The sequence below is a fragment of the Pteronotus mesoamericanus genome, unplaced genomic scaffold (genome assembly GCF_021234165.1).
Source record: "Pteronotus mesoamericanus isolate MK-2021 breed Mesoamerican mustached bat unplaced genomic scaffold, CSHL_Meso_final contig_246, whole genome shotgun sequence".
Lineage (NCBI taxonomy): Eukaryota > Metazoa > Chordata > Mammalia > Chiroptera > Mormoopidae > Pteronotus > Pteronotus mesoamericanus.
Window position 1 is genome coordinate 12,493,925 of NW_026555104.1, and position 27,160 is coordinate 12,521,084.

General features: G+C 41.5%; 1 protein-coding gene and 1 non-coding gene across 3 annotated transcripts in view; both read left to right on the forward strand.

Moving 5' to 3' along the window:
• Positions 1-27,160, forward strand: part of VPS53 (VPS53 subunit of GARP complex) — a 128,570-nt gene that overhangs the window by 50,933 nt on the left and 50,477 nt on the right. For both annotated transcript variants that reach the window (XM_054573284.1, XM_054573285.1), the window contains exons 11-13: positions 1,189-1,330; positions 20,121-20,222; positions 26,911-27,005. In XM_054573284.1, coding sequence (XP_054429259.1) covers positions 1,189-1,330; positions 20,121-20,222; positions 26,911-27,005 — 339 coding nt within the window. The remainder of the gene's footprint in view (positions 1-1,188; positions 1,331-20,120; positions 20,223-26,910; positions 27,006-27,160) is intronic.
• LOC129070372 (U6 spliceosomal RNA) lies at positions 2,516-2,622 on the forward strand. Its single transcript, XR_008529115.1, has one exon. It is a non-coding gene; the product is annotated as a U6 spliceosomal RNA (small nuclear RNA).

Genomic DNA, 27,160 nt, shown 5'->3' on the forward strand with positions numbered 1-27,160 from the left:
TGCCTCCCTCATTAACAGCGTCCCCCACGTGAGTGGCGCATTTGTTACAATCGATGAACCTGCAGTGGCACGTTAGTATCACCCAGAGTCTGTAGTTTGTATTAGGATTTACTCTTGGTGTTGTGCATTCTGTGTGGCTGTTTTAAGAAACACATTTGCTAGCACAAATTTAGATAACCTTTTAGTACTGATTGGAGGTGAGTTGTGGTTGTCACTTTCTAAGTCCTGATAAGCAAAGAAAGATGAATTCCTTGAGAAACTGATAAGTAAGTCTGTTTAGCACACAGTTTAGTGATTTGCAAGCTAACTATGGAAAATAAAGTCTGCAGGAGACTGGAAGTAGACTAAAGCCAACTAGCCTGCTATTGTGTCAGCTAATGGCAGTGTCGCTGCTAAGCTTTCATTGTTTGGGTTTTGGCTAAAATCCTACAGATACTTAATTATCAAATATACTTTGTTTGATTTTATCATTTATTTGTGGGGGAAGATGATCATAGTTCAGTTCTTACTAAGAATTCTTATATCACTGCTCTCGAACAACTTACATCCTGAAACAGAACACTGGGCTGGCACATAAACAGGCAGGAAGCACCGAAACATAGACTTTTCATGTGGGCAATCTGGTCTCTCACATGTATTTCCAGGGTTCCTGCTCTCTGTTCAAGGAGATGGTTATTTCCTTGGAAGACTGAGGCCTTTGTCATTTCATAAGTAATGACTTGTGAAATTACATAGAAAAGTATGCATTTTTATAAGATACTGAGTATTTCATATATATTATTAACAAAGTATTGAAAAGTTTAAATATTTAAAAATAGTAACAATGTAAACAAGTTGGTGTCCATAATCCTTGACCACTAGATAATTTCACCTTAAAATTCTCCAACAGTTAAACTAAGACTTTATTTATTTATTTTTAGAGAGAGAGGGGGAGGGAGGGAGAAAGGGAGGGAAAGCAACATACATCCATCAGTTGCCTCTCACATGCCCCTAAACCCAGGATATGCCCTGACTGGGAATCGAACTAGCAACCTCTTGGTTTGCGGGCCGGTGCGCAATCCACTAAGCCATAGCAATCAGGGCCTTTTTTCTTTCTTTTTTTTTTTTAATATCAGCTAAAACCATTTACTTTGTCTTATCTTGAATGATCCATTTGTTTGACAATATTCTTACCTCTTTATTTTGAAGGACAGAACTTGCCAAGATTATGCGTACCAGAGCTAAGGAAATTGAAGTGAAATTGCTTCTTTTTGCTATTCAGAGAACGACTAACTTTGAGGGATTTCTTGCAAAACGCTTCTCTGGCTGCACTCTGGCAGATGGAAGCCTGGTAAGACTTCCCAAGGGAGCCTGGAACGTGACCTCTGGTGGGGTGGCTGGGCTTCACTGCAGTCTCTCAGGGTATGGTGATTCCATCCACGCACTCAAGTGCTTATCCCCCATTCCAGGGATTTCACTGTGTGTATAAGTAGTGAAGATACAGAGTACTTTGCGTGGATTTATTGTTTGTCGCTTACAGACAAACATCATGTTTTTAGAATGGCTTATCATCATGTTATCTAAGTATTGGCCCCATTTTACAGACTAGCAGTTTTGTGAGGGAGAGGCCTCACTTAGTCACAAATATCACAAATACCATATTACTTTATTAACTATTGAATTTTATTATAATTTGGATATATTTTTACTTCAGGCTTTGTCTTCTTAATGTCTCTGGTGAGCAAACCAGTTCTATGTGTCTCTATAAACTTCAAAACCATGTACACAGGCTTGCAGGTCAGAGAGATACTGAAAGATTAAAACGCAGAGGTCACAGCTCTGAGGACTGTGGACCTCCATTGGAAAGGTGGAATATCGTGTAGGTTAAAGCCATTTAATCTCCATGTAATCAAAGTCCAGGCCCAAAGTGTCCCTCTGAAAACCTTCTTGGAAAGCCAGGCTTGTTGCTAACACACCAATATGCTTTCTTCAGATTTCTATCCAAGGGGAAACTGAATGTTTACGTTTTATAGTAATTTCTGTTTGCATCATTACACACACACAGACTTGAGCCCCTTGAATGCAGGAATCATGGCTGACTCATCTCTGTTTCCTCGTCACGGAGAGAGTACACAGACCTTGTGCAGGCAGACAGGAACAAGGAGGGAGGGAGGATGAAATCAAAGCTGAGAGACTCATAGCTCATGAATTTCCTCTAAAGCTGGAAAATGTTTTTAAACTGCTGGTAACAACAGAGAAGTGATAGGTTTTGGTGGGAAAATCCTTGGATCAGCAGTCAAGAGAGACTTGAGTCCAGCTTTGACTCGGCTGTACCTCCGTGAACTGCCTTCTTTGTTAAATGAAGAGACTACCCGCTAATAACGTGCCGGGGGGATGAGCCAGACACAAAGCCCAGAAGCCATACAGGAACGTGCTGAATGAATTGACAGCATAAAAAGAATGAAATTCTGTTTGGGAAAAGAGGCCATAAACGTAATTAAAGGATATGCAACAAACCAGGAAGAACACAGTTTAAGTGCTCGCTTCGGCAGCACGTGAACTAAAATTGGAACAACGCGGGGAAGATGAGCATGGCCTCTGCGCAAGGAGGACATGCAAGTTCACGAAGCGCTCCATATTTTAGAGTAAGGAGAGTTAATGCGAAAAATAAAATCTTTCTCAGCAGAAAGTAGTTGAAGCTATATAAGATGCAGGAATGGTAATGGGAAAAAATACAATAAAAAATTATACTAAAAAAGGCAACTGATTAATACCCAGCATACATAAAGAATGCTTAAAAATCAGTATGAAAAAGACAACGCAAGAAAGATGAGTACAGGGTCAAGCAGGAAATTCACTGAAGAAATAACGGTTAATAAATACATGAAAACTGTAGAATAAGATATTTTCATACATCAGGTTGGCAAAAAACATTATAAGACTAACAATACAGTATTTTAGTGCTAGTATACAAATTGATATGCCTTTTTGAAGAGCAAATTTTCATTATGCTTCAAAAGTTTAAATGTGCACGCAGTGCAAGGCAACAATTTCACATCTAGCTATGAAGTCTACAAAAAAATCCATAGCAAGAAAGAGGTAATGTTCACCACTGAAGAATGGTTAGGTGCGGTATGGCATATCCGTCCTGTGAAGTTGCACAGCCGTTTAAAAATGGTAGAATGGGAGCTAGATCTGGATGTGCTATCACAGGGAAAAAACCTCTCCTATATCGTTAAGTGCAAAATGCAAGCTTACAGGCCAGTACATATGGTATAATTCTATTTATATAAAAAGCAAAAAGCATGTTTATGTATGTAAGTGTGTAAGAAAAAAAGGTCTGGAAATGATAACAGTGGATGTCTCTGGGGAAGGAAGTTGGAGTGAGAGTAGGTGGAGAAGCAAAGATTTTTTTTTATTCTACTCTGGTATTTTGAAATTTTTTATACAAATGCATCTACATACTTTTTTAAACATATTTTTTGCATTTACATACTTTAACAAAGTTTTTTTTTCAGTTTTCTTAAAATGAGGGAGATGGGCCAAAACTGACTTCCAAACTCTTTCCTCTAACAGACCCTAATGTGGACTCCACATGGAATAATAGCTAACACATTGTGAGCATCCACTGTGTGTCCCGCACCACACGAGGTGCAGGCTCCTAGAGTCAGTCACTTTGCTTCATCAACTGCAGGAGGTAGTGCAATACTTATTTGCAACGTACCTGTGACTGCATAGCTTATGTGTAAATGCAGGAGAACTGAGCTTCTGTGATTAAAGTAGGCGGGAAAGGGCAGAGATTGGGCCTTGAGTCCCATTCACTTGTTTACCCATCGCTCCATTGTCTTCTCCAGCTCCCACCCTTCCAGTCCTAAAATTCTGGGGCTTCACTGGGATTCCTCTTTGCCCCATAAGACCTGCCTCAGAGGAGGTGCATCAGGAGCTCGTCCCTCAGGGCACTGGGCTAAAAAGGAGCGTTGGCAGCTCTCGGTTTTAGCCATGGCCCTGCCCACTCAATGCCACTCATGACTTCATTAAAGTAAAACACAACCAAACCACAAAGCACTCTTTTTGTACGTAATAGAAGTATATATATGTATATACACACACACTCCTCTGATTGGTAACTCATGTTAAAAATTGATCTCTTTTTAGTAACAAGGGAAAGAGTAGGCCACAAAACAAAGGAAAATGCCCTTAAAGATAATACAAGTCACAGAAGGAAATATAATGGCAATGCCGTTGAAAGAAGTGTGTGTCTTCTCTGGGAAGGCAGTGGTTGGCTTCAGTACCGGCTTGATTCCCTCGTGCTGGCACTCCTCTCTGCACCAGCCAAGCCACGTGCCTTCCCGCTGGCAGTGCCCCCTGAGCTCCCATATTCCAACTGGGCAAGGTCGGTAGAGCAAATGTAACCCAGCTAACCGTGTGAGAAACAGGTCCCAGTGAAGGATGCTTGAGTAGCATTAGTGCCAAATACCTGTTTTGAGCTATTCTTCCTCTCCTTTGGCTGGATTCTATGTCCCTGTGATTTTGCTCCTGCATTTAGTGAGCTGTAGGATTCCAGGGGAACAAATGGCTCTGTTGTGTCTGCAGACCCGGATAGCCTGCAAGCTCGGACATGTTAGGTCTTGCTTGTGCTAAGAGGAGCGCCAGATGTCAAAAGAGCCAGAGCAGTGTGGGCAGAGAAGGCCTCTCTACACAAGGTGAGGATACTAAACAAGGTAACCATATAGAGACCATGAAAACCAGGCAGGAACTATATGCAAGTTTGTGAAGACAATACTTTTTTATAGAAAACCAGTATAGGGATGTCAAAATGGCAGCTGGCCAACTGTTAACTTACCTCTGCCTGAGGGAGGTGAGGGCAGAGGTGCTCGCGTCCCAGGGCAGCAGGGCCTGTCCCCACACTGACGCACTCCACCAGGGCGAGGTCCTAGCTACGGCCTTCCGTGTCCTGGCAGGTGCTGTGCTCTGCGGTGCAGGACGTGATCAGCTAGGAACACTCGAATCTTTTTCACCAATCTCTTCCTTTTGGGTCGTCTGTTTTTAAAATTTTCTGATATAATCAATTTACAAACATCTCCTCCAATTGTTCAGTTGTTTTCTCTCCTATCAGATTTACAGAGAGTTTCAGGTTACAAACCCTTGACCAGAAAATCCTACTGAAGCATGAGCTCTTCACTCACCCCTCAGTTGGCTAGCTGTCTACTCCACAGGCTTCTCCAAATCATTCAGCTTCTTTCTTTACATTTTTTCAAATCCTTAAACTCCTTTAAGTCACATGGAATAACTTCTTTAAGTCACAAAGACTCTTCCCCCAGATCGTCTTTGTCCCAGTCATCATGACCCAGCAACCATTCTGCCTTCCAGGTCCAACCAATGACTGCTCCATAGGCTTCAAGGACTTTCCCTTAATGATTTGTTTCTAGAAAGGCAACAGAACTCCTATAGGCTCAACAGGCTGGCCAGCTCTTGGAGAATCGGCTCACTGCAGCCTGCTGTGGGAGGGTGGGAAGGTTGTGTTTCTCACTTAGGTGTTGTTTCCTTTGAGCTTGGTCCTGCCATCACATTGCCACAGACCAAGTGGGGCCACATCTTCACCTCTAGCAGGGACGCTGGTGGATTAGTCAGGGCCACTGACCACGCTCCCAACAGACAGTGCTGGGAAGAGGCCGCCTGGGCTGAGCCAGGGCGCCCAACCCGCCCGACTCCTAGTCTAGCTGTCCGGTACCCGCCTGACGACCTGCCATTCCCCGTCTCTTTACCTCCTCCCCATGTTGCCTTGCTCCCAGGATATGTTTGTGTTGTTTTTCTTCTTTTAATTTTTTGTGGCCACCATATTACTTCAGTGTATCAGAATAAACTACAAAATGGAGCAAGGTGGCCCCTGACACCCTTTAATATATGCCAAAGTTCATTAAAAGTTAATGACTTCCTTGGAAAGGTAAGAAGTCAGCCAAGGAGCCAAGCTGACCAGACACCCTCCCAAGCCCACCGCCTCCGCCCTTGACTGCCTGACAGGGAATGAGGGTGAGCTTGCGGGTGGTGAGCTCACCTGAAAGGTCTGCCACCGTTCGGCTCCTAACTGGTCGCTGTGACGCATCTCCTCTTGTTCTTTTTTGACAGATGCAACCTTGACATCTGATAGAAATGTAGACTGAAAAAACTGTAAGGACAGGGCTTATTTTGTTTTTATTGTTCTATCTCAAACAAGTTTCTAATGTCCTGTGCCTTCGCTGTCACTGGAAGAAGTGAGCTGCCACTGCTTCTTGCTAATTGCCCAACTCCTGACCCTTTTGGAGGGATTCAAAATAGTCTGTAAATTAAAACACCTCGAAATTAAAAGCAAACGTCTGGATGTGATTTAACTGTACCCACATGCATTATTAGTGCAGCGATGATTAGATTCAACGTAAACGTTATATTCAGCTCCTATGAAAGCAGAGTAGATTGAGTTAAGTTGTTATAACTGGTTCACTGAATTTGGAAGGTTTTTTTTTTTTTTAAGTGAAATTAAATTCTCCCCCATTTCATGCAGCTGCGTTTCTCCTTTTCTGGGCCTTTGCATAAGTTGCCTTTGTAAATAGAATCGTCCTTTGGCTTGTAGGGGTCATTTTAATATAAATTTATACTTGCCCAGTTTTTTAAATTGCATTATAAATATAGAAGCTGTAGGTGTGATTTTTGACCATGCTGTTTGAGCATAAGAATGCTTGCAAAAGGTTCACTACTTATGAAAACCCACAGAGTGGCCTACCCTAGAGCCCAGTCTTCCAGCGACTTAACAACCTGCATTAGGGAGAGTATGGGAGACGGGAGGGGGCAGGGACTCTGCGGTTCTGCCAAAGCACAAGGAAATAGCTTCCCCTCAGCTGGTAGATGCCCTTTAGTATTTCAAAATATTTTATAAGTGCTTTTTTACTTGTTGATTTTAGAGAAAGAGAGAGCAAGGGAGAAAGAAACTTCACTCTGTTGTTCCACTTATTCATTGGTTGATTCTTGTATGTAAGCTGACCAGGGATTGAACCCACAACCTTGGCGTATTGGGATGACACTCTGACCAACTGAGCTACCCAGCCATGGCCTATAAATTTTATCTGATGCTAAAGGAATATAGTTCTTCATGTGAATAGCATCCTAATTGGAGATTAACTCCTGTTTGTTTATGAGAAGAAAGTAACACACAGTCAAGATAGAAAATTTGGAAATTATAAGCAAGAATGAAAAGGCAGAAGAAAATGGCATCTGTCTTCCCATCAAACAGATGATAATTTGGGTGTGTTCGTGCTAAACATTTTATACAGTTGAAATTGCACCTTTTATATTCACTTTTTCTCTGTTTATTTTACTTTTAAAATTGAAATAAAATTCATATAACAAAATTTCACATAAAGCTCACCATTTAAAGTATACAATTCCATTTTTTAAAGCATATTCACAAGATTGTGCCACCATTCCAACTATCCAATTCCAGGACATTTTCATTGTTCCCAGAAGAACACATCCAACCCCACACAGTCCCTTCCAATTTCCTCCTTCCCCCTGGCCCTAGCCAGCTACTAATCTACTTTCCATCTTTATAGGTTTGCCTATTCTAGACATTTCACAGAAGTGGAAGCATGATTGTGGCCTCTGTGCCTGGCTTCCTTCACTTAGTAGTATGTTCAGGTTTCATCCATTGTGTCACATGTATCAGTACTTAGGTCCTTTTTATGGCTGAATAACATTCCATTATATGAATATATGTTTTGTTCATCCATTTGTCAGTTAATGGACACTTGAGATGTTTCCACTTGTTGACTATTATAATGCTATATACATTTGTGATTTGTGTACTAGTTCTTGTGTGAACATATGTTTCTAGTTCTCTTGGAAATATATCTGGGGGAATTGCTGGGTTATATGGTAACTTTATGTTTAACTTTTTTAAGAACTGCCAAACTATTTTCCACAGCAGTTATACCATTTTATATTCCCACCGTCAGTGTAGGAGAGTTTGATTTTCACATCCTAGCCAATATTTGTTATTTTGTTTCTTTTAAATTATAGCCATTCTCATGTTGTAAAGTAGTATCTATTTATCTCCTTGTTGTTTTGATTTGCACTGTCTTAATGACTAATAATATTGAACATTTTTTCATGTGCTTATTGGCCATTTGTATATTTTCTATAGAGAAATGTTAATTCAGGTCCTATGCCCATTTTTAAGTTGTTTGTCTTTCTATTCTTGAGTTTTAAGTGTTTTTAAAATATATTCTAAACATATTTTATATATTCTTTATAAATTTTATCATGTATTCAGTATATTATTTGTAAATATTTTCTCCCATTCTGTGAGTTGTCTTTTATTCCACTTTCTTGGTAGTGTCCTTTGATGTACAAAAGTTTTCAGTTTTGATGAAGTCCAAATTACCTATTTTTCTCCTTTGTGAATTTGAGTTTTGGTGTCATATCTGAGATCACAAACATTTTTAAAATTAAAATATAAAGTGGTTACCCTAAGTCTACCATCTATCTGACATCATACAAGGTTATTACTATACTGTTGACATTACATCCCCATGACTTAGTGATTTTATAACTGAAGTTTGTACCTCTTATTTACCGTCGTCTTTTTTGCCTTTCTCCCCATTTCCTTTGCCTCTGACAGCCATCAGCTTGTTCTGTATGTCCATGAGTCTGTTTCTGCTTTGATTTGTTTGTTTGTTTTGTCTTTCAGATTCCACATGTAAGGGAGATCATTCAGTATTTGTCCTTCTCTGACTTATTTCACTTAGCATACTACGCTCTAGGTCTATCCGTGTTGCTACAAATGGCAAGATTTCATTCTTTTTTATGGCTGTTTTAATATTTCATTGTGTATGTATACTACCTTTTCTTTATTCATTCATCAATCACTGGGTACTTAAGTACTTCCATGTGTTGGCTATTATATATAATGCTGCAGTGAACATCCGGAAGCATGTACTTTTTGAATTCGCACTTTATTTTTTTGGATAGATACCTATAAGTGGAATTACTGGTTCATATGGTAGTTCTATTTTTTATTTTTTTAATGAAGCTCCCTGCCGTTTTCCATAGTGACTGTACCAACCCTTCCACTAACAGTGCACGAGGGTTCCCTTTTCTCCACATCCTTGCCAACACTGTTATTTGTTGTCTTCTTGATAGTAGCCAACCTGACAAGTATGAGGTAATAACACACTGTGGTTTTGATTTGCATTTCCCTGATGATTACTGATATTGAAAATACTTTCATGTGTCCATTGGCCATCTGTATATCTTCTTTGGAAAAGTGTCTACTCAGGTTGTCTGCCCATTTTTTTAAATCAGATTGGGCGTTTTTGATGTTGAGTTATATGAGTTCTTTATATATTTTGGTCTAACTCCGTATTGGATGTGTCATTTGCAAATACCTTCTTCCATCCAGTGCGTTACCTTTTTGTTTTGTTCATGTTTTTCTTTTTTTTGAAATTTTATTTATTTTTTTAATTTATAAATCATGTTTATTCTATTACAGTTGTCTCAATATTTCCCCCTTTACCCCCCTCCACCCACCCCACTCCCACCCCCCACTCCCACAGTCAATTCCCACTCTGTTGTCCATGCCCATGGGTCATTCAGACATGTTCTTTGTCTATTCCCTTTTCTTTCTTTCCACCATTGCCCTCTTTCCCCCTCCCCTCTGGTCACTTTCAGTCTGCTCCATGTTTCTGTGCCTGTGGTTTATTTTGTTCATTAGTTTATTTTGTTGAATAGAGTACACTTATAGGTGAGATCATATGGTATTTGTCTTTCATCGACTGGCTTATTTCACTTAGCTTAATATTCTCCAGTTTCATCCATGTTGTCACAAAAGGTAGGAGTTCCACCTCTCTCTCCTTCTTTCTTTCTTAAATGCACATTGATTTTATTTATTTTAAATGTCAAAGTTAATTATATTAAAAAAACTTTAAAACTCTTATAAAGTCTCAGCAATTAAACCAACATGATACCAGCACAGAAATAATCAACTAGATCAATGAAATATAATGAACATTCTAGAGACAAACGTATATATCTGTCTAACAATATATGATTAAGTTGATATTTCAAGTCAATGGGTAAAATAAGGCTTATTCAACAAATAAGGTGCATGGGCCACTATTACTTGAAATAAAACAAATATAGAGCCCTGTTACACACATTATACAAGAAATATTCAGGTGAGGTAAAAATCAATATGTAGAATCTAAGGAATTTTTGGAGAAAATACAAACTAATATTTTTCATGACCTGAAGTAAAATATTCAAACCCAGAAGCCATAAAGTAAATATTGACAATATGACTATATTAAATATTTAACTGTATAGTAATATACATATAAAAGAAATTAAAGGACCAGTAATAGAGTAGAAAAGTATTTGCAACACATCTAAAACATGGTTAATAGGGTTTTTTTGTTTTTTTTTTAAGTTCTACAAACCTTTAATCAATAAATGGATAAAGAATACCAAAATTTCATTTAAAGCTTTTTTTAAAAAATAATAGAAATAGGAAAGAAATATACTAAAACAGGTTTAGTTTCAACAAATAATAAAGGAACAATTAAAATAACATCATTGTCACAATCAGATTAATGAGGATTAAAAATATTGGCAATATCAAGTATTGGAACTCTGAAAGGAACTAGGTATTCATAGAAACTTTTTCTTCATCTTAAAGTAGTCCCTTTAGCATATTTTGCAGTGCTGGTTTGGTGGAGGTGCATTCTTTTAGCCTTCTTTTGTCTGGGAAACTCCTTATTTCGCCTTCGATTTTAATTGAGAACCTTGCTGGGTAGAGCAGTCTTGGTTGAAGGCCTTTGCTTTTCATTACTTGGAATATTTCTTGCCATTCCCTTCTGGCTTGCAGGATTTCTGTTGAGAAGTCAGATGCTAGCCATATTGGGGCTCCCTTATATGTTACTACCTCTTTCTCCCTTGCTGCCTTTATGATTCTCTGTTTGTCTTTGATATTTGCCATTTTAATGATGATGTGTCTTGGAGTGGGCCTCATTGGGTTCCTCTTGAATGCGACCCTCTGTGCTTCCTGGACTTGTGTGACTTTTTCTCTCCTCCAATTAGGGAAGTTTTCCATCATGACTTTTTCAAACAGGTTCTCTAACCCTTCCTCATCCTCTTCTCCTTCTGGTATCCCTATTATATGGATATTATTCCGTTTCAGGTTGTCCTGCATTTCCCTAAGTGCCTCTTCATTCTTTTTGAGTCTTTTTTCATTTTCTTGCTCTTTCTGGGAGCTTTTTTCTACCGTGTCATCCAGCTCGCTGATTCGGTCCTCAGCTTCATCTAGCCTGCTTTTGATTCCTTCTACTGTGTTCTTCAATTCAGAAATTGCATTCTTCATTTCCTCTTGTCTCTTATTGATAGTTTCTATGTCCTTTTTCATGCTGATATTGTTTGCAGTAAGTTCCTCGTAGTTTCCCTATAGTTTTTGGTAATTCTCTCTGAGCTCACTGAGCTCATTGAGCTTCCTTAGAACCATTGTTTGGAACTCAATATCTGTTAGTTTACTTGCCTCTATTTCATTTAGTTCTCTTTCTGGGTATTCCTCCTTTCCCTTCGAGTGGGGGGTATTTCTTTGTCTTCTCATTATTTGTGAGACTCTTCTCTTTTGCTTCTGCTTCTTAAGTTGATCTGTCTTGATTTCCTGACTTTGTGGTGTGAACTTCTATGGTAGGAGACTGCTGTTTTTACTTTCTGGATCTGCCTCTGATGATGTCAGATGTCGTCCCTGTCTGACCGTAGGCAGTCTGTTTGAGACTTCCAGGAATCTGCTGTCTGTGGCTGTCTCCTTCAGCTGTTAATCTATTCTCTCTGCACTCAGCAGACCACCTTAGACAGCTCAGGGTTGGGCCAAGTCCCTCCTGAGGGCGGGGTTATTGAGTCCTTTCACGCTGCTGCCTATTGAGGAGGAGGAGGAGTCAACACTGGGATCCTACAGGCTATTCTCTCCATTCTCTCCTCAAAACCTCTGTCCCCAGTCTCTCTTCAAGTGTCTCCAGACCTCTCTGCACCCCTTTTCGCCAAGGATTTACTGTCTGTGGCTGCTACTTTGCACATAGCAGGCAGCTTAGACAGCAAGGGGCAGGGTGGAATCCCACCTGGGGGCGGGGCTAGTAGTTCCTTTGACGCAGGTGCTGCTCAGGGGGCGTGGTCTCTGCCTGAGCAAGATGGCTGCTGCCGCATAGGGGATGAGTCAGCACCGAGATCCCACAGGCTACACTCTCAGTTCTCTCCCCAAAGCCTCCTTCCCCAGTCTCTCCTCAGGCGTCTCTAGCCCACTCTGCCCCCGCCTTTGCCGGAGACCATGGTAAATAGCAGTTAGATGGCGCTGAAGCCGATTCTTTAATCGCAGAGTTTACAAGGCTCCTCTCTTGCTGTTGTTCAGTTGTTTGTTCCAGGTGATTTCTCCACAATTTAGTTGTAATTCCAGGTTTGTCCTGGGAGGAGGTAAATGTGACTTCCACTCACTCCTCCGCCATCTTGATTCTCCTGTTCATGTTTTTCTTCACCTTGAAAAACCTTTTTAGTTTGATATAGTCTCATTTGTTTTTCTTTGTTTCTGTTGCCCTTACCTGGGAAGACATATCAAAAATATTGCTAAAACTGATGTCAGAGAGTTTTTACTGCCTGTTTTTTTCTAGGAATCCAAGGTCACATTTACTTATGCTTTATTCTAAGAGTTTTACAGTTTTACTCCTTTCATTTAGGTCTTTGATCCATTTTGAGTTAATTTTTATATATGATGTTTAAATATAATTTTATATCTATTTTCTTCATCTTTCATATCTTAAGTGTTTTCTCAATCGCTATGTAATATTTCACTGTATAGATGTTCTGTAATTTCCCTAACTATCCCTTACGTGCTTTTCACTTTTACAAAATTTTTTATTTCTATAAATAAGGCCACAACGGATATTTTTGTGAACAAGTCTGTTCGCATTTCAGATTATTCTGTTATGATACAAGTGGAATTATAGGGTCAGAGGTAGAAGCAATTTCAAATTTAAGGTAGCCTGTGTTTCAGACTGCTTTCTGTATTCTTGCACCTCTTATGAACGCACCTGCTTCGTCTCTCTCGTTGTTGAGCCTTGATATCACTGAGGCTTATTAAGAATCAAAAGAAGTAGTCACTCTTTGTTCGAGTGCATTGCATGGTGTTAATGTCCTAATGCCTAATGTAAAGGTCCAGCTCTGCCAGAAAAAAAAGACAACGTAATCTGAAAATGATTTTTAGTTAGAGTAATTCATGCTCCCACTCCTAGGTGTATACCCAAGAGAATTTAAAATTCTCATATGTTAATACAAACACTTGTACACAGATATGTATAGCAGCACTATTCACAGTACCCAAAAGGTAGAAACAACCCAAATGTCTATTAATAGACAAATGGATAAACAAAAAGTAGTATAGCCATACAATGGAATATTATTCAGCCATAAAAAGAACTGACGTACTTTGCCCTGGCCAGTGTGGCTCAGTGGATTGAGTGCCAACCTGCAAACCAAAGTGTCGCTGGTTCAATTCCCAGTTAGGGCACATGCCTGGGTTGCAGGCCTGGTCTCCAGTAGGGGGCACGTGAGAAACAACCACATATTGATATTTCTCTCCTTCTCTTTCTCCCTTTTCCTTTCTCTAAAAATAAATAAATGAAATCTTTTTTTTTTTTAAAGAACTGATGTACTGAGATATAATACAGCATGGATGAACCTCGAAAATGCTGTATTATGTAAAAGAAGCCAAACACAAAAGACAACATAGAATATGATTCCATTTATATGAAATGTCCAGAACAGGCAAATCTGTAAAGAAAGATAAGGAGTTGCCAGGGACTGGGGGGAAGGGGAAGATTGGGAAGTGACAGCTAATAGATATGGGGCTTCTTTTGGGGTGGAAAATGTTCTGGAATTAGATAGTGGTGATGGTGGTACAACCTTGTAAAAAAACTCAAAAACACTAAATTGTAAATCATCTTAAATGGTGAATTTAAGTGAATTATATCACAATTTTAATATATTAAGGGTTTTAGAAAATACTGCCTGATTTAGTTACATATCATCTTCACTCTTTAGATAAATAATTTGTGTACCAATGAGAGAGAGCAATACAGCTGTTAAAGCCCAAACAGTATAAAATATTTTAAAAGAGCAATCTCTTCCTTTTCAACTGCTATTAATCCCTCTCAAGAGAGATGTCCACTGTTCAATAGTTTGGGGTATATTTTTGAGACTTTCTTACAAGCATACACACACACAGGAGTGTTTTTGTTTTGTTTTGTTTTGTTTACAGAAAATAGAAAATGTCCCTAAGGTATCTGGAGAGGACTTTATTAAGTGCTTCTCATCAAAGTGTTTTTCAAGCTCCCTCTCTGTGCAGGGCCTTGGGAAAAGATGAAAAACTGAATACGACCGATGCTTACGGAGAAAGAAACCTATGCATAACTGTCACAATATAAGATACAAACATAGTGGCACCAAGAGAGGGGTCCCAGGAGTGCTAAACCAGGTGTGCATAGCTCTGTGCTCACAGCCCCATCAGCTGGAGTCTCCAGACCACCTTTTCAAGGACAAATTCAGAATCGGGCTGGAGTCAAGGATTTATGAATAAGAAGTGCAGAAATTGTGGAACTTTGATTTCTTTTTTTTTTTTAGCCGACTTTTTAGGTTTTATTAACACAAATACAATGTATACACAATCTCTCTGTTCATTTTATTTGCTGGACAGACTGGCATTAGGATTGGTGGCTCCAATGGCCAGCTGTGCTGCTCTTTCCACAGTGTCCTTGTGATTCTTTGAGGAGCAACTGTGAGCAATCTTAGCACAATGAGATTTGTTGCACATCAGCAGCATTTCAAGCTCCTTGACACTGTGGACCAGGAACTCCTGAAAGCCACTGGGCAGCATGTGCTTTGTTATCTTGTTGCTCCCATAAGCAATGATGAGCATCAAGATCTGGCATCTTGAATCTTCTGCGCACCCTACTGTCAATACCTCTGGGTTTCTGCCAGCTCTGCTTAACTTATATCGATCTGACTGGGACCAGATGAACTTCTTGGTCCTCTTTTTGACAACTGAGGTTTCACAAGGGGTCTGAGGGCAGCCATGGCACCGAGTGAGAGATGGCTGCCACCTCCATAGGCAGCGCCGAGGGAGAGCGAGCTTTGATTTCTTAACTGAATGCTTTGTCCTCCAGGGAAAGGAAAGAGATTGGTCTTAAATTTCAGAGTTCCTTCTTTGATAACTTGAAGTGTCCAGCTAGGGTCTCAGGAAGGGATTTGTACAGACAGACACAGATATGGATAGACTACTGACTAAAGCCAGGTTCTGTCTTTCTAACAATAAATTAGATGACTTGACTGTCCTGTGGCCCTTGTGGCTTTGGAGGTATTGGGAATCCCATGTGGTTTAATTAGTAGGAATTAGCATACTATATGAAGAATTCTTCTTTCCTATATGGACTTGACATCAACTCTCGTAGCAAAAAAAGAGTGAATTCTTTTAAAATCAGAAAGTCATTCATTTCTTGGCAAATTTTAGGTTTCGTTTAGCAGCCCCAGAGCTCATGGAGTATGTCATTTGAGTTATTTAAAATCTAAACCCAAACTTGTAATTCTCAATGGTTTACAACAGCTGCAAAGCGAGAATGAGAAGTGTGGTCTGGTTGCTCTGACAACGAGGCCCCGGGCACAGCAGGCTGAGTTGTGCACTGACGGCTCTCTGCAAAGGCCTGTTCCTTTGCAAGCAAGCTAATCTGAGCAGTAGTCTAGCGCTCTAGGTAGCAGGAGTCTACATCCGCCCTCAGGGCTGTGTAATGTCACACTTACCGACAGGGCAGTGGTTCATGCGGTACTGTGTGGGCTTTGCTGCAGACTGGGGAAGCAGGGAGAAGCTCAGTGATCCTGTGCTTTGTAATTTGATGGGCCCATTGCCTTTATTTCCTGGAGAGATCCCAAAGAGATAAATTAGGAGGGACAGGATTTTACTTGTGATTAAAGAGAATTATCTTTACAAGACTTCTTTGGCCTTATGCTCCCATTTCTTCCTCTTCTGAGAGTTGCTTCATCCAGAGAAATGCAACCACAGTCCTGCCTTGTTGAGTTCCCTGACCCTATTAAATGCTAATGAGGGCCGCCACTTACTGAGCTTTCCCTATGTGCCAGGCATGGTGTTCAGCTTCTTTATGTACAGAGTCCGTGCTTTACATGCACTATCTCACTTAATCCTTGTGACAGCTCTATGCAGCGGGTGTTAACATAGCTTCACATGCCATGTAGAAGAACTGAGGCTTAGAGATGTTAAGCAACATACCCAAGTAGAGCCTGACCCCAACCCAGGGTTTGTTACTCAGTTAATGGTAACGCCAACCATGCAGTTACTCCAGCCAAAGAGTGAATGATCCTTGATTCCTTCTTTCCTTCACCCTCACATCCACTCTCTCAACAAGTCCTCTTGACCTTATCTCCTAAATATGTCCCAAATCCGGCTACTTCTTCGGTCTCCACGATACCAGCTCTGCCTACTCCCATGTGAGCCCTTGCCTAGAACACTGCAGCAGCCTCTTACACTGGTCTTGCTCCCAGTACAGTCCATGATATTGGAATAATGTTTAAAATCTAGATTCGATCCTACCACTCCTGTTTAAAGCTGCCCGCTGCCTACCCAATTGGAATAAGAAAAATCTAACCTTTACTATGGCCCACACAAGGCTGTGGGTTTGAGTTCCTGCTGCTTCTCTTATCCATGTCTTCTTTTCTGTCCCTCACACTTAACAAGCTCATTCCAGCCTTTGCACCAGGTCACCCTGCTGAGAATGCTCCTCTCCAGGTCTTTGCCTGACTAGCTCCCTCTTACTTGGGTCTCTGCTCATCTATCACCTCTGCAAAGAGGCCTTCTCTGATCACCCCAGCCCACCCCTGTTCCTAAAGTTGATTTTGATCACAGTACCTCCCGACCTTATCAGTCTTGTTCAGGGCTGTATCCGTAGTGCCCAGAAGAGTGCCGAGAACAGAGTAGATGCTTGGTCTGTAACTGTTGAATGAGTGGCAGACAGATGCTATTCTTTGCCTGGAAGGCTCTGGCCTCCCCCACCTCACTCCTCCCACCCTTCACATGTTTAACTCTGGAGTATCCTTCAGGTCTGGCTCAAACATCATTTCCTTGGGGAAGTTTTCAGTGATCCTCTATTGTGTCCCTTCGTAACAACCTTTACTTTTCCTGAATAGCCCTCATCACACACTTGTGTGATTATTTGGTTAAAGTCCCTCTTCCTCACTGGACCATAATCTTCATGAGGGTAGCGGGTGGTCTGTCTCGCTCATTGCTTTACTCATAGTGCCCGGCACGTCCATTTGTGCGTGGGTGAATGGAGAGGAATGAATCAGGTTTTTTGCATCAGCTTGGTCCATACTTGGAATGTGTGTGTCCCAAATGAATGAGCAAGAAGTTCCTTAGTACCGATGTCTCCCAGAAATCCCATTGGGATGTTAATAGAGATGGACCATGGAAAACAGGAAAGAAACCTTGGGACTCTTCCGACCGTGACACTGAGCAAGTGGCCCATGCGTTACACCCCAACTGCCTTTCCAATGCTGCCTTTTATGTTTTGCTTCCTACATCTGTCTGTCAGACACATCCCCAGGGAGAGCGGAGCCCAGGAACACCCTCTATTCACTTGACCGATGTCCACTTTTTGTCATGATTTCCAATAATGCATTGTTTTTAAAATGAAACACAGCTGTGTGTAATTGTGAGCTGTTATTGTCAACTCTGGTATACTTAATAATATAGGAAGAATGTTTAGGTTAAAAATTTCATAAATCCTTATTCTGTCACTGAATGGTTTTGAACGAAGCTTTTAACTTCATTTGTTAACTTGCTCTCCACATATTCAAAGGGTCAGCAACTCAGAACACAGAGATTCAGCTCAACAGTATGATCCCAAAACCCACTGTCGAGCCAGTGGGATCAGGAAGCCAACATTATTAACGAATGTATCATGTTATTGAAGCTTAGGCTTCGTAGGTGCCCATTCTCACCATTCCTCTTTCCCTGGACTATTAGCAACCCTTATAGAGACAAATAAAGCTCAGAAATAATATTTTCAAAAAAATATTTCTTTCTAAAAATAGCCTCATTTCTAAAAATAAATAGCTTTAAGTTTATAGGAAATTTTTTTTTTTTTTTTCATATGAGGCAAGGAAGCCAGAGCTCTGAGTGTCTAAATTGGAAATGTTTGCCTGGTTGTTAGACCGTGTTGTTTCTCAGCAGGACACCACAAAAATCATTATCCTACTAATGATTACCTGGAGCTAATGCATTTAATCACAGGCTTTCTTCATACACCCAGGCTCTATCTAGCTGTGTAGTAACATCCAAGTGCTTTGGCCAAGAATCCAGTCGTTTACGTGTGTGTAAGCAGAATTGTCTTAAAGTCTAATCCAGACACAGACACAGGTGTGGTTTGTTCCTTCCCCCCCCCCCTTAATATCTTTAGCTGATACCCTGGTACTGGCACTCGACAGTCATTCACACTGTAGTCCATCTGCTGTCCCTCTTGGCCGAGGAATTAGTTCAAGTTTCTCTGCTGAGATATGCTAAAATGTCACAAGCACTTTTAGAAACTCCCTCTGCACCTGGTTTCTTGTCTCCAGAGAGCCGTTCCTTGCCCCTTCCCCTTGTCTCCAGCACCAGCCAATTCCTTTTATCCTGCTTGTCCCCTTACTTTATTTTCTGCTAGAACTCCCAGCTCCCTGGCACAAACAACATCTCAAGGTCAAATTTGTAGAAAAATTCCAAAGAGCTGCCTCGATTCTGTTGTTGCCCTGGAATTACCATCACCAGTGTCCCTTGTATGTATCATGTGCTTCTTCTAGGGTTTCACACACTTTATCACATTTGATTTTTTAAGTAGTCCTGTGACTGTGTCCTCATTCAGCAGATGAGCCTGCTGTGGCTCCGAGAAGCTAGATGACTTGGCCAAGGCAGCAGAGTTGGAGCTAAAACCTCCCTCTCCCGCCTCCAGCTTTCCCACTGGCCTGTGGTCCCACTCGATGTTGTATTTTGAAAGAGTGCTCATATTCAGAACCTGGGAAGTAATTTTTCTCAAGGAGATTTTGTTGTGGTTGTAATGGGACTTATTTGGGAAGGGACTTTTGTCTATAATCTAAAACACATAAGATTAGTTTTATAGTTTGTGTCTTTTTTAATTTTTTAAAGGTTCAGGTGGTGAAGAGGCGGCAGTATCACTATATTATTTCTTGAGGGTTCAAGATCCATTGCTGAGCATGTAAAAGAGACAAGGCCTTGCTAATTTGCCCAGGCCGGAGTCCAGTGCTGTTCACAGGTGCAATCCCACCGCTGATCAGGGAGTTTTAACTTGCTGTTTCTGACCTGGGCCAGTTCACCTCTCCTTGGGCAGCTGGTGATGCCCCCACTTCCAGGAGGTCACCATACTGATGCTGAATTAGTGCAGACACCCAATGGGCATAGCACACTTCATCCCAGAAATCCTGGGCTCAAGCAGTCCTCCTGCCCAGCCTCCTGAATAGCTGGGACTGCAGGTGTGTGCAACCACGCCTGGCTATAGTTTGTTCTTGAATTCAAACCCATCTGGCATTTTGATTCATTGATATTTATGGAGCATCTATTACATGCCTGGCACCAGATATAGGATGGGGAAGAAGACAGACATGATCTCTGCCATCATGGAGTCCAGGGAAGAGAAGACAAATAAATGAGCAACTGCAATATTTTAATAAATACCTGGGTAGAAGATGTACCAGGTGGGATGATGACAGGAACATCTAACGCAAACTTGACAATGGGGAAGGCTTCCCAGGATAAGGGGCTTCTGGTTGGAAGACTGAAGGATGAGTAAGGATTTTAGCCAGATGGGGATTTGGTCGGGGTGGGGTGGGCAATAAGTGTTCAAGAAGATTGGAAAGCAGCGTGAAGGCCTGGAGGTGGGAATGTGGTCCATGTTGTCTCAGTTCTTGCTCATTAGATCAGATTTCATGATTTAGCTGTTGGGGAGACTTCGTAAAAGCAGATCAGTGGGAAAGCTCAGAAAATACATAACCTCGTTCTCATGTCTTAACAGAAAAAACTCGAATCTCCACCCCCATCCACCAATCCCTTCCTGGAGGATGAGCCAACACCAGAGATGGAGGAACTGGCCGTGGAGAAAGGAGATTTAGATCACGTAAGTCTGGTTTGCATTTCCACATGTGACCTGCCTAATGCTTGCTTCTGAAGGTGGGTCCACTCGCTCTAAATGCGATCCTTTGTTTGTTGACCACATTCAGAGATTACAACTTTGGTGGTCTTCATAGAAAGCCTTTATCTGAAAGTGCATTTAGAAAACTAAGTGAAACTGCAGCCCGTCCTGCCCCACTTCCCTGCTTCCGAAGAGCCTCACCACCGCAATCAGCAATGCGCACAAGCTTAATTGCCCCATGAGGTGGGGCGGCCGAACTCTGCCCTGCCTCATTCATCATCTTCTGAACTTGTTGGCCTCGCTTTCAGCTGTACTCTTACCTGGCCCAGTGAGGGCATGAGAGGCTGAACGACCCCCGGTGAAGTTAGCAGTACCATCGGCTAGGAGAGGCCTCTGCTCCCTGTAAACCGACCAGTGAAGGCCTGGGAGCCACTGGGGATGCCTGGAAACATCAACGTGACCCGGCAGCGCATTTGGAGAGTTACTTTTCAGAGCACACTAGCACTTTCATTGCCCTTGGATTTTTCTGTCCAACTCTAAATTTCCTCTCCCTTCATCCTACAGAACAGCGTTTTTATTTCACTGCCATTTTATGACAAGAGGGGTTAGAGCAATAAATCAGAACTTTTTCTGTCTGGATTAGTGATCCTTTTAATTTTCTACACTTGGCTCCTGAAGAATTATTTTATAGTATTGCCTTGCTCCAGACGCCATCAAAGGGAGGCTGGCTGGGAAGAGCAGCCCCGGGAAGCCCGTGGCCACACTCTTTGCAGCCAGCCCCCGTGTTCCTGGCGCAGCGAGGGTCGGCGTGCAGCCCTGGCGGGAGCCCGCAGGGCAGCCTTTCCAGGAGCAGTTCTGAAGTGAGGCGATAAAATGTGTCTGGTCCATTGATTAAATAATTGTAATAACATGGATACCTCACATTTTTATGGTGCTTTCTAGTTTAAAAGTCTTTTACATGCTTCATTTCATTTCATCTTCACTGTGCCTGCCTCATTTTATACGATGTTCTATGAGCTGCAGTGCCTGCCGCTCAGAGAGGTTAAGTGATTTGCCCAGGGTTACAGAGTCTGGAAGTGGAGTAGCTGGGACTGGAAGCCAGATCTGCCAGTCAGAGACTAGAATTCTTTTCTTGGGGTTCTTTTTATTATACTGTGATGTCTCAGTGCAAAATAGAGAACATAGAAATGAATCCCATGAATAAAAGTGAATGAATAAAACTGAGGGGGTAGCTTAAGGCTGTATCCCAGAGCTCTGTGGGATTAAATGTAATTGATTTAATACCATCCTCTCAGCCAGCATGGGAGAAAACGAGATTTCTTCTAACATTTGGAAGGAAGGACTGGGCTGGGAAGGAGGAATCTGGATGTGGAGCTCATTCTTCTGATGTCTGTCCTCCACCCACATGGGCTCACCTGCCCCCCTGGAACTTCCTTTGTGTAGTCGTGTCGTTTTCAGGGCCCTCATGTCTCCCCAGTGCTGGTGACTGCCGTTGTCATGCTGAGGACCATGGAGCTGAGCACTCAGATGCTGTAGTGCTGCCGTGGAAAGTTGTCCTCTTAGCTAGTCATCTCTGGATGTTATTACACGGGATTAGGATAGAATCCCCCATTACCTACAAAAATGTTTTGGTTTTTTTTTTGCCAGGTAAAATATGATTTTTATTTCTCATGAAACTTTTTGCTCCTTCTGGAAACTCAAGTTTACTGTTGTTTAATGACCAAGACCTGCTCATTCCAAGGACACAGAACACAGATACATGTGGTAAAGCAGAGTCCTGTGCTGGAGAGAATGCCAGAGTCTGGTCTGTCACTAACTGGCCCATGTGACCATCAGTAGATTTTGACTCTCCCCAGACTTCCCTAGTTTCTCCATCTTTAGAGAGAACTGATGGCCCTGACCGGCGTGGCTCAGTTGGTTGGAGCCCTGTCCGGTAGCCGCAGGGTTGCGGGTGTGGTTCCCCAGTCCAGGCATATATGTACGGGAGGCAACCAGTTGATGCTTCTCTCTCGCATTGATGTTTCTCTCTCCTCCATCTTCTTTCTCTAAAATCAATGAAGAAAATGTCCTTGGGAGAGGATAACAAAAAAAGAAGAGAGAAAAAACTAATGGCTTTCAAACTGATACCTTAGTGCCCCCATCAGATGTCACTGGAAAGTTGGGAGGAGACCAGGGTCCTAGGTACCTCTAAGCAAAACAGTTCTATTATGAGCCACTTTTATTGTGGACTTCCAGGTAAAATTTCTGTTGAACCAGGAGTTTTATATGTGTTTAAAAATGAAGTCCTAAAAATCCCTAGACTAGATTATCTACTTGCAATTTCACAGGCTATTGCTGGTTAGTAATAAAGCTTACACACCAGTGACTAATGCCTCCTCGCATACCTTCCCCGACCTTGCACTGCCTCACCAGCACTTGTCTTGCCTGTGATTAATTAGGTGGGAGCTCCAGGATCGCCCTCTTCCCGGCCACTTACTGGCTTCCGGAGTTGGGTGCACAGGAGCCCGATGGGGCCCTGGGGAGGAAGTCCACAGGATGCTGTGGCGAGCTTAGCTAGAGGTGGTGGGGGAAGGCCCCTAGTGGTTATCCTGGGTTACCCAACCCATTGCAGCACGGCAGTCAGCGGGCAGTTTGCCCTCAAGGTAAGGCTCACGCCCTGCTCTCTACTGTTTAGGTTATGGTGAAGGGACAGTGAACTTGAAAAGAGGCTTTCAGTTTCAACAGTCAGTTGCCAACAAATTCCCAATGATAAAAAGTGGCATATGAGCCCTGGCTGGTGTGGCTCAGTGGATTGAGCACTGACCTGTGAGCCTAAGGGTCCCCGGTTCAAGTCCCAGCCAGGGCACATGTCTGGGTTGCAGAACAGGTCCCCAGGAGGGGGCGCACAAGAGGCAACTGCACATTGATGTTTCTGTCCCTCTCTTTCTCCCTTCCCCTCCGTCTAAAAATAAATAAAATCTTTTTTTTTTAAAGTGGCATATGAAAATAGACTCAAGTATAAAAGAAAGAGGGAAAAGAAATAATGGATTTCTGGTTAAAATGTCCCCTTCTGGTGATCCGAGCAGTTAGATTTAATCTGTTGACGTTGGATAGTAATAAAAGGAAATGGGGCCAGCTGCAGACCTCCTTACTGTGACAACAGTAACCTTGTATTATTCCATCAAACTCCAGGAGGAAATAGCTTAAACATCTGCAGCTTTTGGACAGAATTCACACACTCAGAAATCCAGCCTGAATGCTACTGCTAAATGACTTAGTATACGCTTTAGGCTGAGAATCAACCCTTTGGGGAGCTGGACAGTGCAAAGGGAGACACCAGCTTGAGCTGAGATTCCAGCACCTATTATTTAAACATGAGCACATTTGTAAAGCAGCTCTAGGCAGGAGGTAGCCCTGTGGAAAAGAAGGAAACTTCAGCAATCTTGCCTATTGTTCTCCTCTTCCTTCCCTCTCACACTGAAAACGCTGTGAGAGGACCAAGAGCCGTGGTGACAGGGCTCTGTTCTCACTGCCAGGGGTGGCATTAGTGGGCCGGGGCTGCAGAGCGGTCACCTGCAGGCGGGGCGGGGACGTCTGCTCTGCCCAGTCACACCTCTCTGAGGGCCAAGCTCAGAGTGTTCTGCGGGGCCTCACTCAGCACAGGGCCTGGGGGAGACCGGCCAGGGTGAGTGTGTGACAGTAGCAGCCCTTTTCTTTTATCCCTTAGAATCTGTATTTTACACTTACACTGAATGAGCTCTTCAGGCTTAGAGGTTTTTATCATATGTCACTTTTGTGCATACATGAAAAGGAAAACATTAGCAAAATAAAATAGGTTAAGATATCCCTAAAACTTATTTACCTTCAGAGTCCATCTCTCCTGAGCCACTTTTTTTTAAAACTTTTTATTCTGGAATAGGTACTTAAAGATCCGTAAGTGGTGACAGCTAACATGGTACATTATCAAAGTCACGAACTTGATGTTATTAACCCTTTTTTTGCTTAGGCGTGGGAGTCTGTACTGTCCCCTACATCACTGTCCTCCGGGCCACCTGGAACGCTGGTGATGTGCCATTTCTTAAGACTGCTTCACCCCTGTCTCGGGGGTTTTCCGCCAGGCCATTGGCACCCATCTCCCAGGTTTTCTAACTGAGTTTATTTTATTTTTTTAAATGTCAAAATAGAGAAGTTTTAAGAATATTACAGGGAACTCTTTAAAATCTTTCACCTGGGTTCACCAGTTGTTAATATTTTGCTACATTTACTTTTATAATATCCTCCCAACTTCTCTCTCTCTCTCTCTCCCCCCCTCCCTCACCTCCCCCTCCTCTCTCTTCCAGAACAATTTGTAAGTTTGCAGATACGATGCCCTTGACCTCTAAATAATCCAGTATGTATTTCATAAGAAGAAGGACATTCACTTAAATTACCACAGGTCAAAATGTGAAAATTTAACACCATTTCAATACTATTATCTATAGACTTCATTTAAATTTCAAAATGTAGTCATTCTAAAGTGATAAGTGAAAATATTATCAATAGTTGGAAAAGTACCCATAAATTAGTAAATAAACATATTTACTTAAAAAGAAAATAAACATATTGATTTAAAATATGACAACATTCTATATTATATAAACTCCCTCTTATAATTACCAGAAGCTTTCCCATAGATGTGTGAATAGTTCATCAAGGGAATAAAATACAAATAAAGGGAATAATTATAATACAATACTTATATTTTAATTAATAAAAAGATATCTGGGTATAATGGTCATATTTTCCAGTTCTAAATTCAGAATATCTAGTCTTACATAGTTAGACAAATTAAATCACATTGTCTGCTCACTTAACAAAGCACTTATTGAAAAGGGTAAACTAATAAAAAAATAGATAACTGACTTGGGAAATATAGAACAAATAGGTACGGGCCCACCCCTCACAGCCATCCTGCACATCGTGGATCTTCCGTGTGAACCGATGGAATGTGGGAAGACATCCGGCATCCAGGAAATGAAGTGGAACTCGGGGTCCAGCCAATTCCAACTCAGTTCACACAGTGTTGGGGTCTCCTGCAATCTCAGCCTGAGGCCTGAGTTTGGCAGTGGCTTCTGGATGATAAGAGAAAACAGCACAGATTGTAGCTATTCTTTGGGAGGACCAGAGTTTCTAGGGATCTTACAAAACAAATTGAAGACAAGGAGCTCTTAGAAGGTAAAAGTGGAATAGGGCTAAGTATGAGATTGAATGCCTGAGGTTGACGTTTAATGTTTGGTGATCACTACCAGTTTTTACAGATGCTTTTAATCATTCCAACATTTTATTTTATTTTATTTTATTTTATTTACCAGAAGAAGGTAATCATTGTTTCTTTCTGTTATTAGGGGTTTAACTTTTTCTGTATTTATTAAAAGACATGAGCAGTTCAATTCAACAAATATCCTATGGGTACCAACTTATACCCAAATTGTACTCTAGTATCAACCCCAGCAAGGGTTCGGGGTCCTTTTGTTGGCATTTGACAATAGATGGGATTGACCTTTGTTAGAAATAGAAAGAAATATGTAGGAAAATCCTTGTTTACTTTTAGATTTTTTTTTTAAAAATTAAGTAGAAAATACAGTTTTTAAATGTTTGCTTGCCTGTATGACCTATCGGTAGTTCCCAGTTGTCAGCTGGGGACCAGGGCTGGTCAGGTTTTTCATTGGTCCAAGGGAAAAATTAAGATAAAACAGTCAGCCAGTCTCCAGTCTTTTTTCTTTTCCTTCCCTTTCCTTCTCTTCCTTTCTTTCCTTCTCTTTCTTTCTTTCTTTCTTTCTTTCTTTCTTTCTTTCTTTCTTTCTTTCTTTCTTTCTTTCTCTTTCTTTCTTCCATCTGTTATAAGGCCACCAACTTATCTTTTCTTAGGCAGGACTGCCTTTATTCTGCTATTTTTTTCTATATAAAAATGTAAAGAGTATGGAGTACTTCCTTTTAAGAACTAGTGGTGATGACAGAAATTTGCCAAATAAAAAGTTAGCAACCCTATGTTGGTCCCCTGTCCTTTTTCTTACATTTACCTCTTGATGAAATTCAATAGTCTAGGAACTATTGCAGGAAAGCAATGATACATTAGAAAGAGTTCTAGTTTAGGGAATAGGAAGCTTCCCATATGTCTTTGGGCAGGCTGCTGGGACCCACTGGGCCTCTCTCTCTTTAGGTATAAATAGCAGTGATAACTCCTGCATCAGGGTTGTAGCAAGGAATAGATGAGATGTCACTGCGTATCAAAGTGCCTGGCCCATAATAAAAATCAGTAAAAGGAAGCTGTCAAAATTAGATCATGTGAAAGCACTTTATAAATTTTAAAGCACTATACAAATAAAAGGTGCTGTTATTAGCTAGGATTTAAATTTTTAAAACATCAGTCAGATGATGAATAGCTTCCAAATTGAAAACGCATGTGTTATCAAAGTAGCAGTAAATCTTTCACCATACAAAGCAAGTAAATGTTGCTAACAAAGCTGGCTTATTGTTCGCAAATTGGCATGAATTATAATGCAGGATGTAGTCCCAGTTTAGTTACGTTGAGTGCCGCTTATCTATAAGTTAGGAGTGAACTTGGAAGAGATGTTTACTTTGAAACTGCTTGAAAATTTACAAAGGCGGCTCAAGTATAGGGTTTCTTTTTACTTTGCTTTTTTTTCTTTTACAGCCAAGGAAGCCTAAAGCCCCAGACAATCCATTTCATGGCATTGTTTCCAAGTGTTTTGAGCCTCATCTCTACGTGTATATTGAGTCCCAGGACAAGTGAGTGATGAACACTTTGCTCTTTTTCTATCACCTTTCTCCCTCCTGTGCTCATGGTTGGGCTTCCCAAGGGTGCAGCTCTTTGCAGAGGCTGAAGGAGGGTCCTGGCATGCCTGTGACCCTCCTGGGAAATCTTTTAAGGATGTTTTTATGTC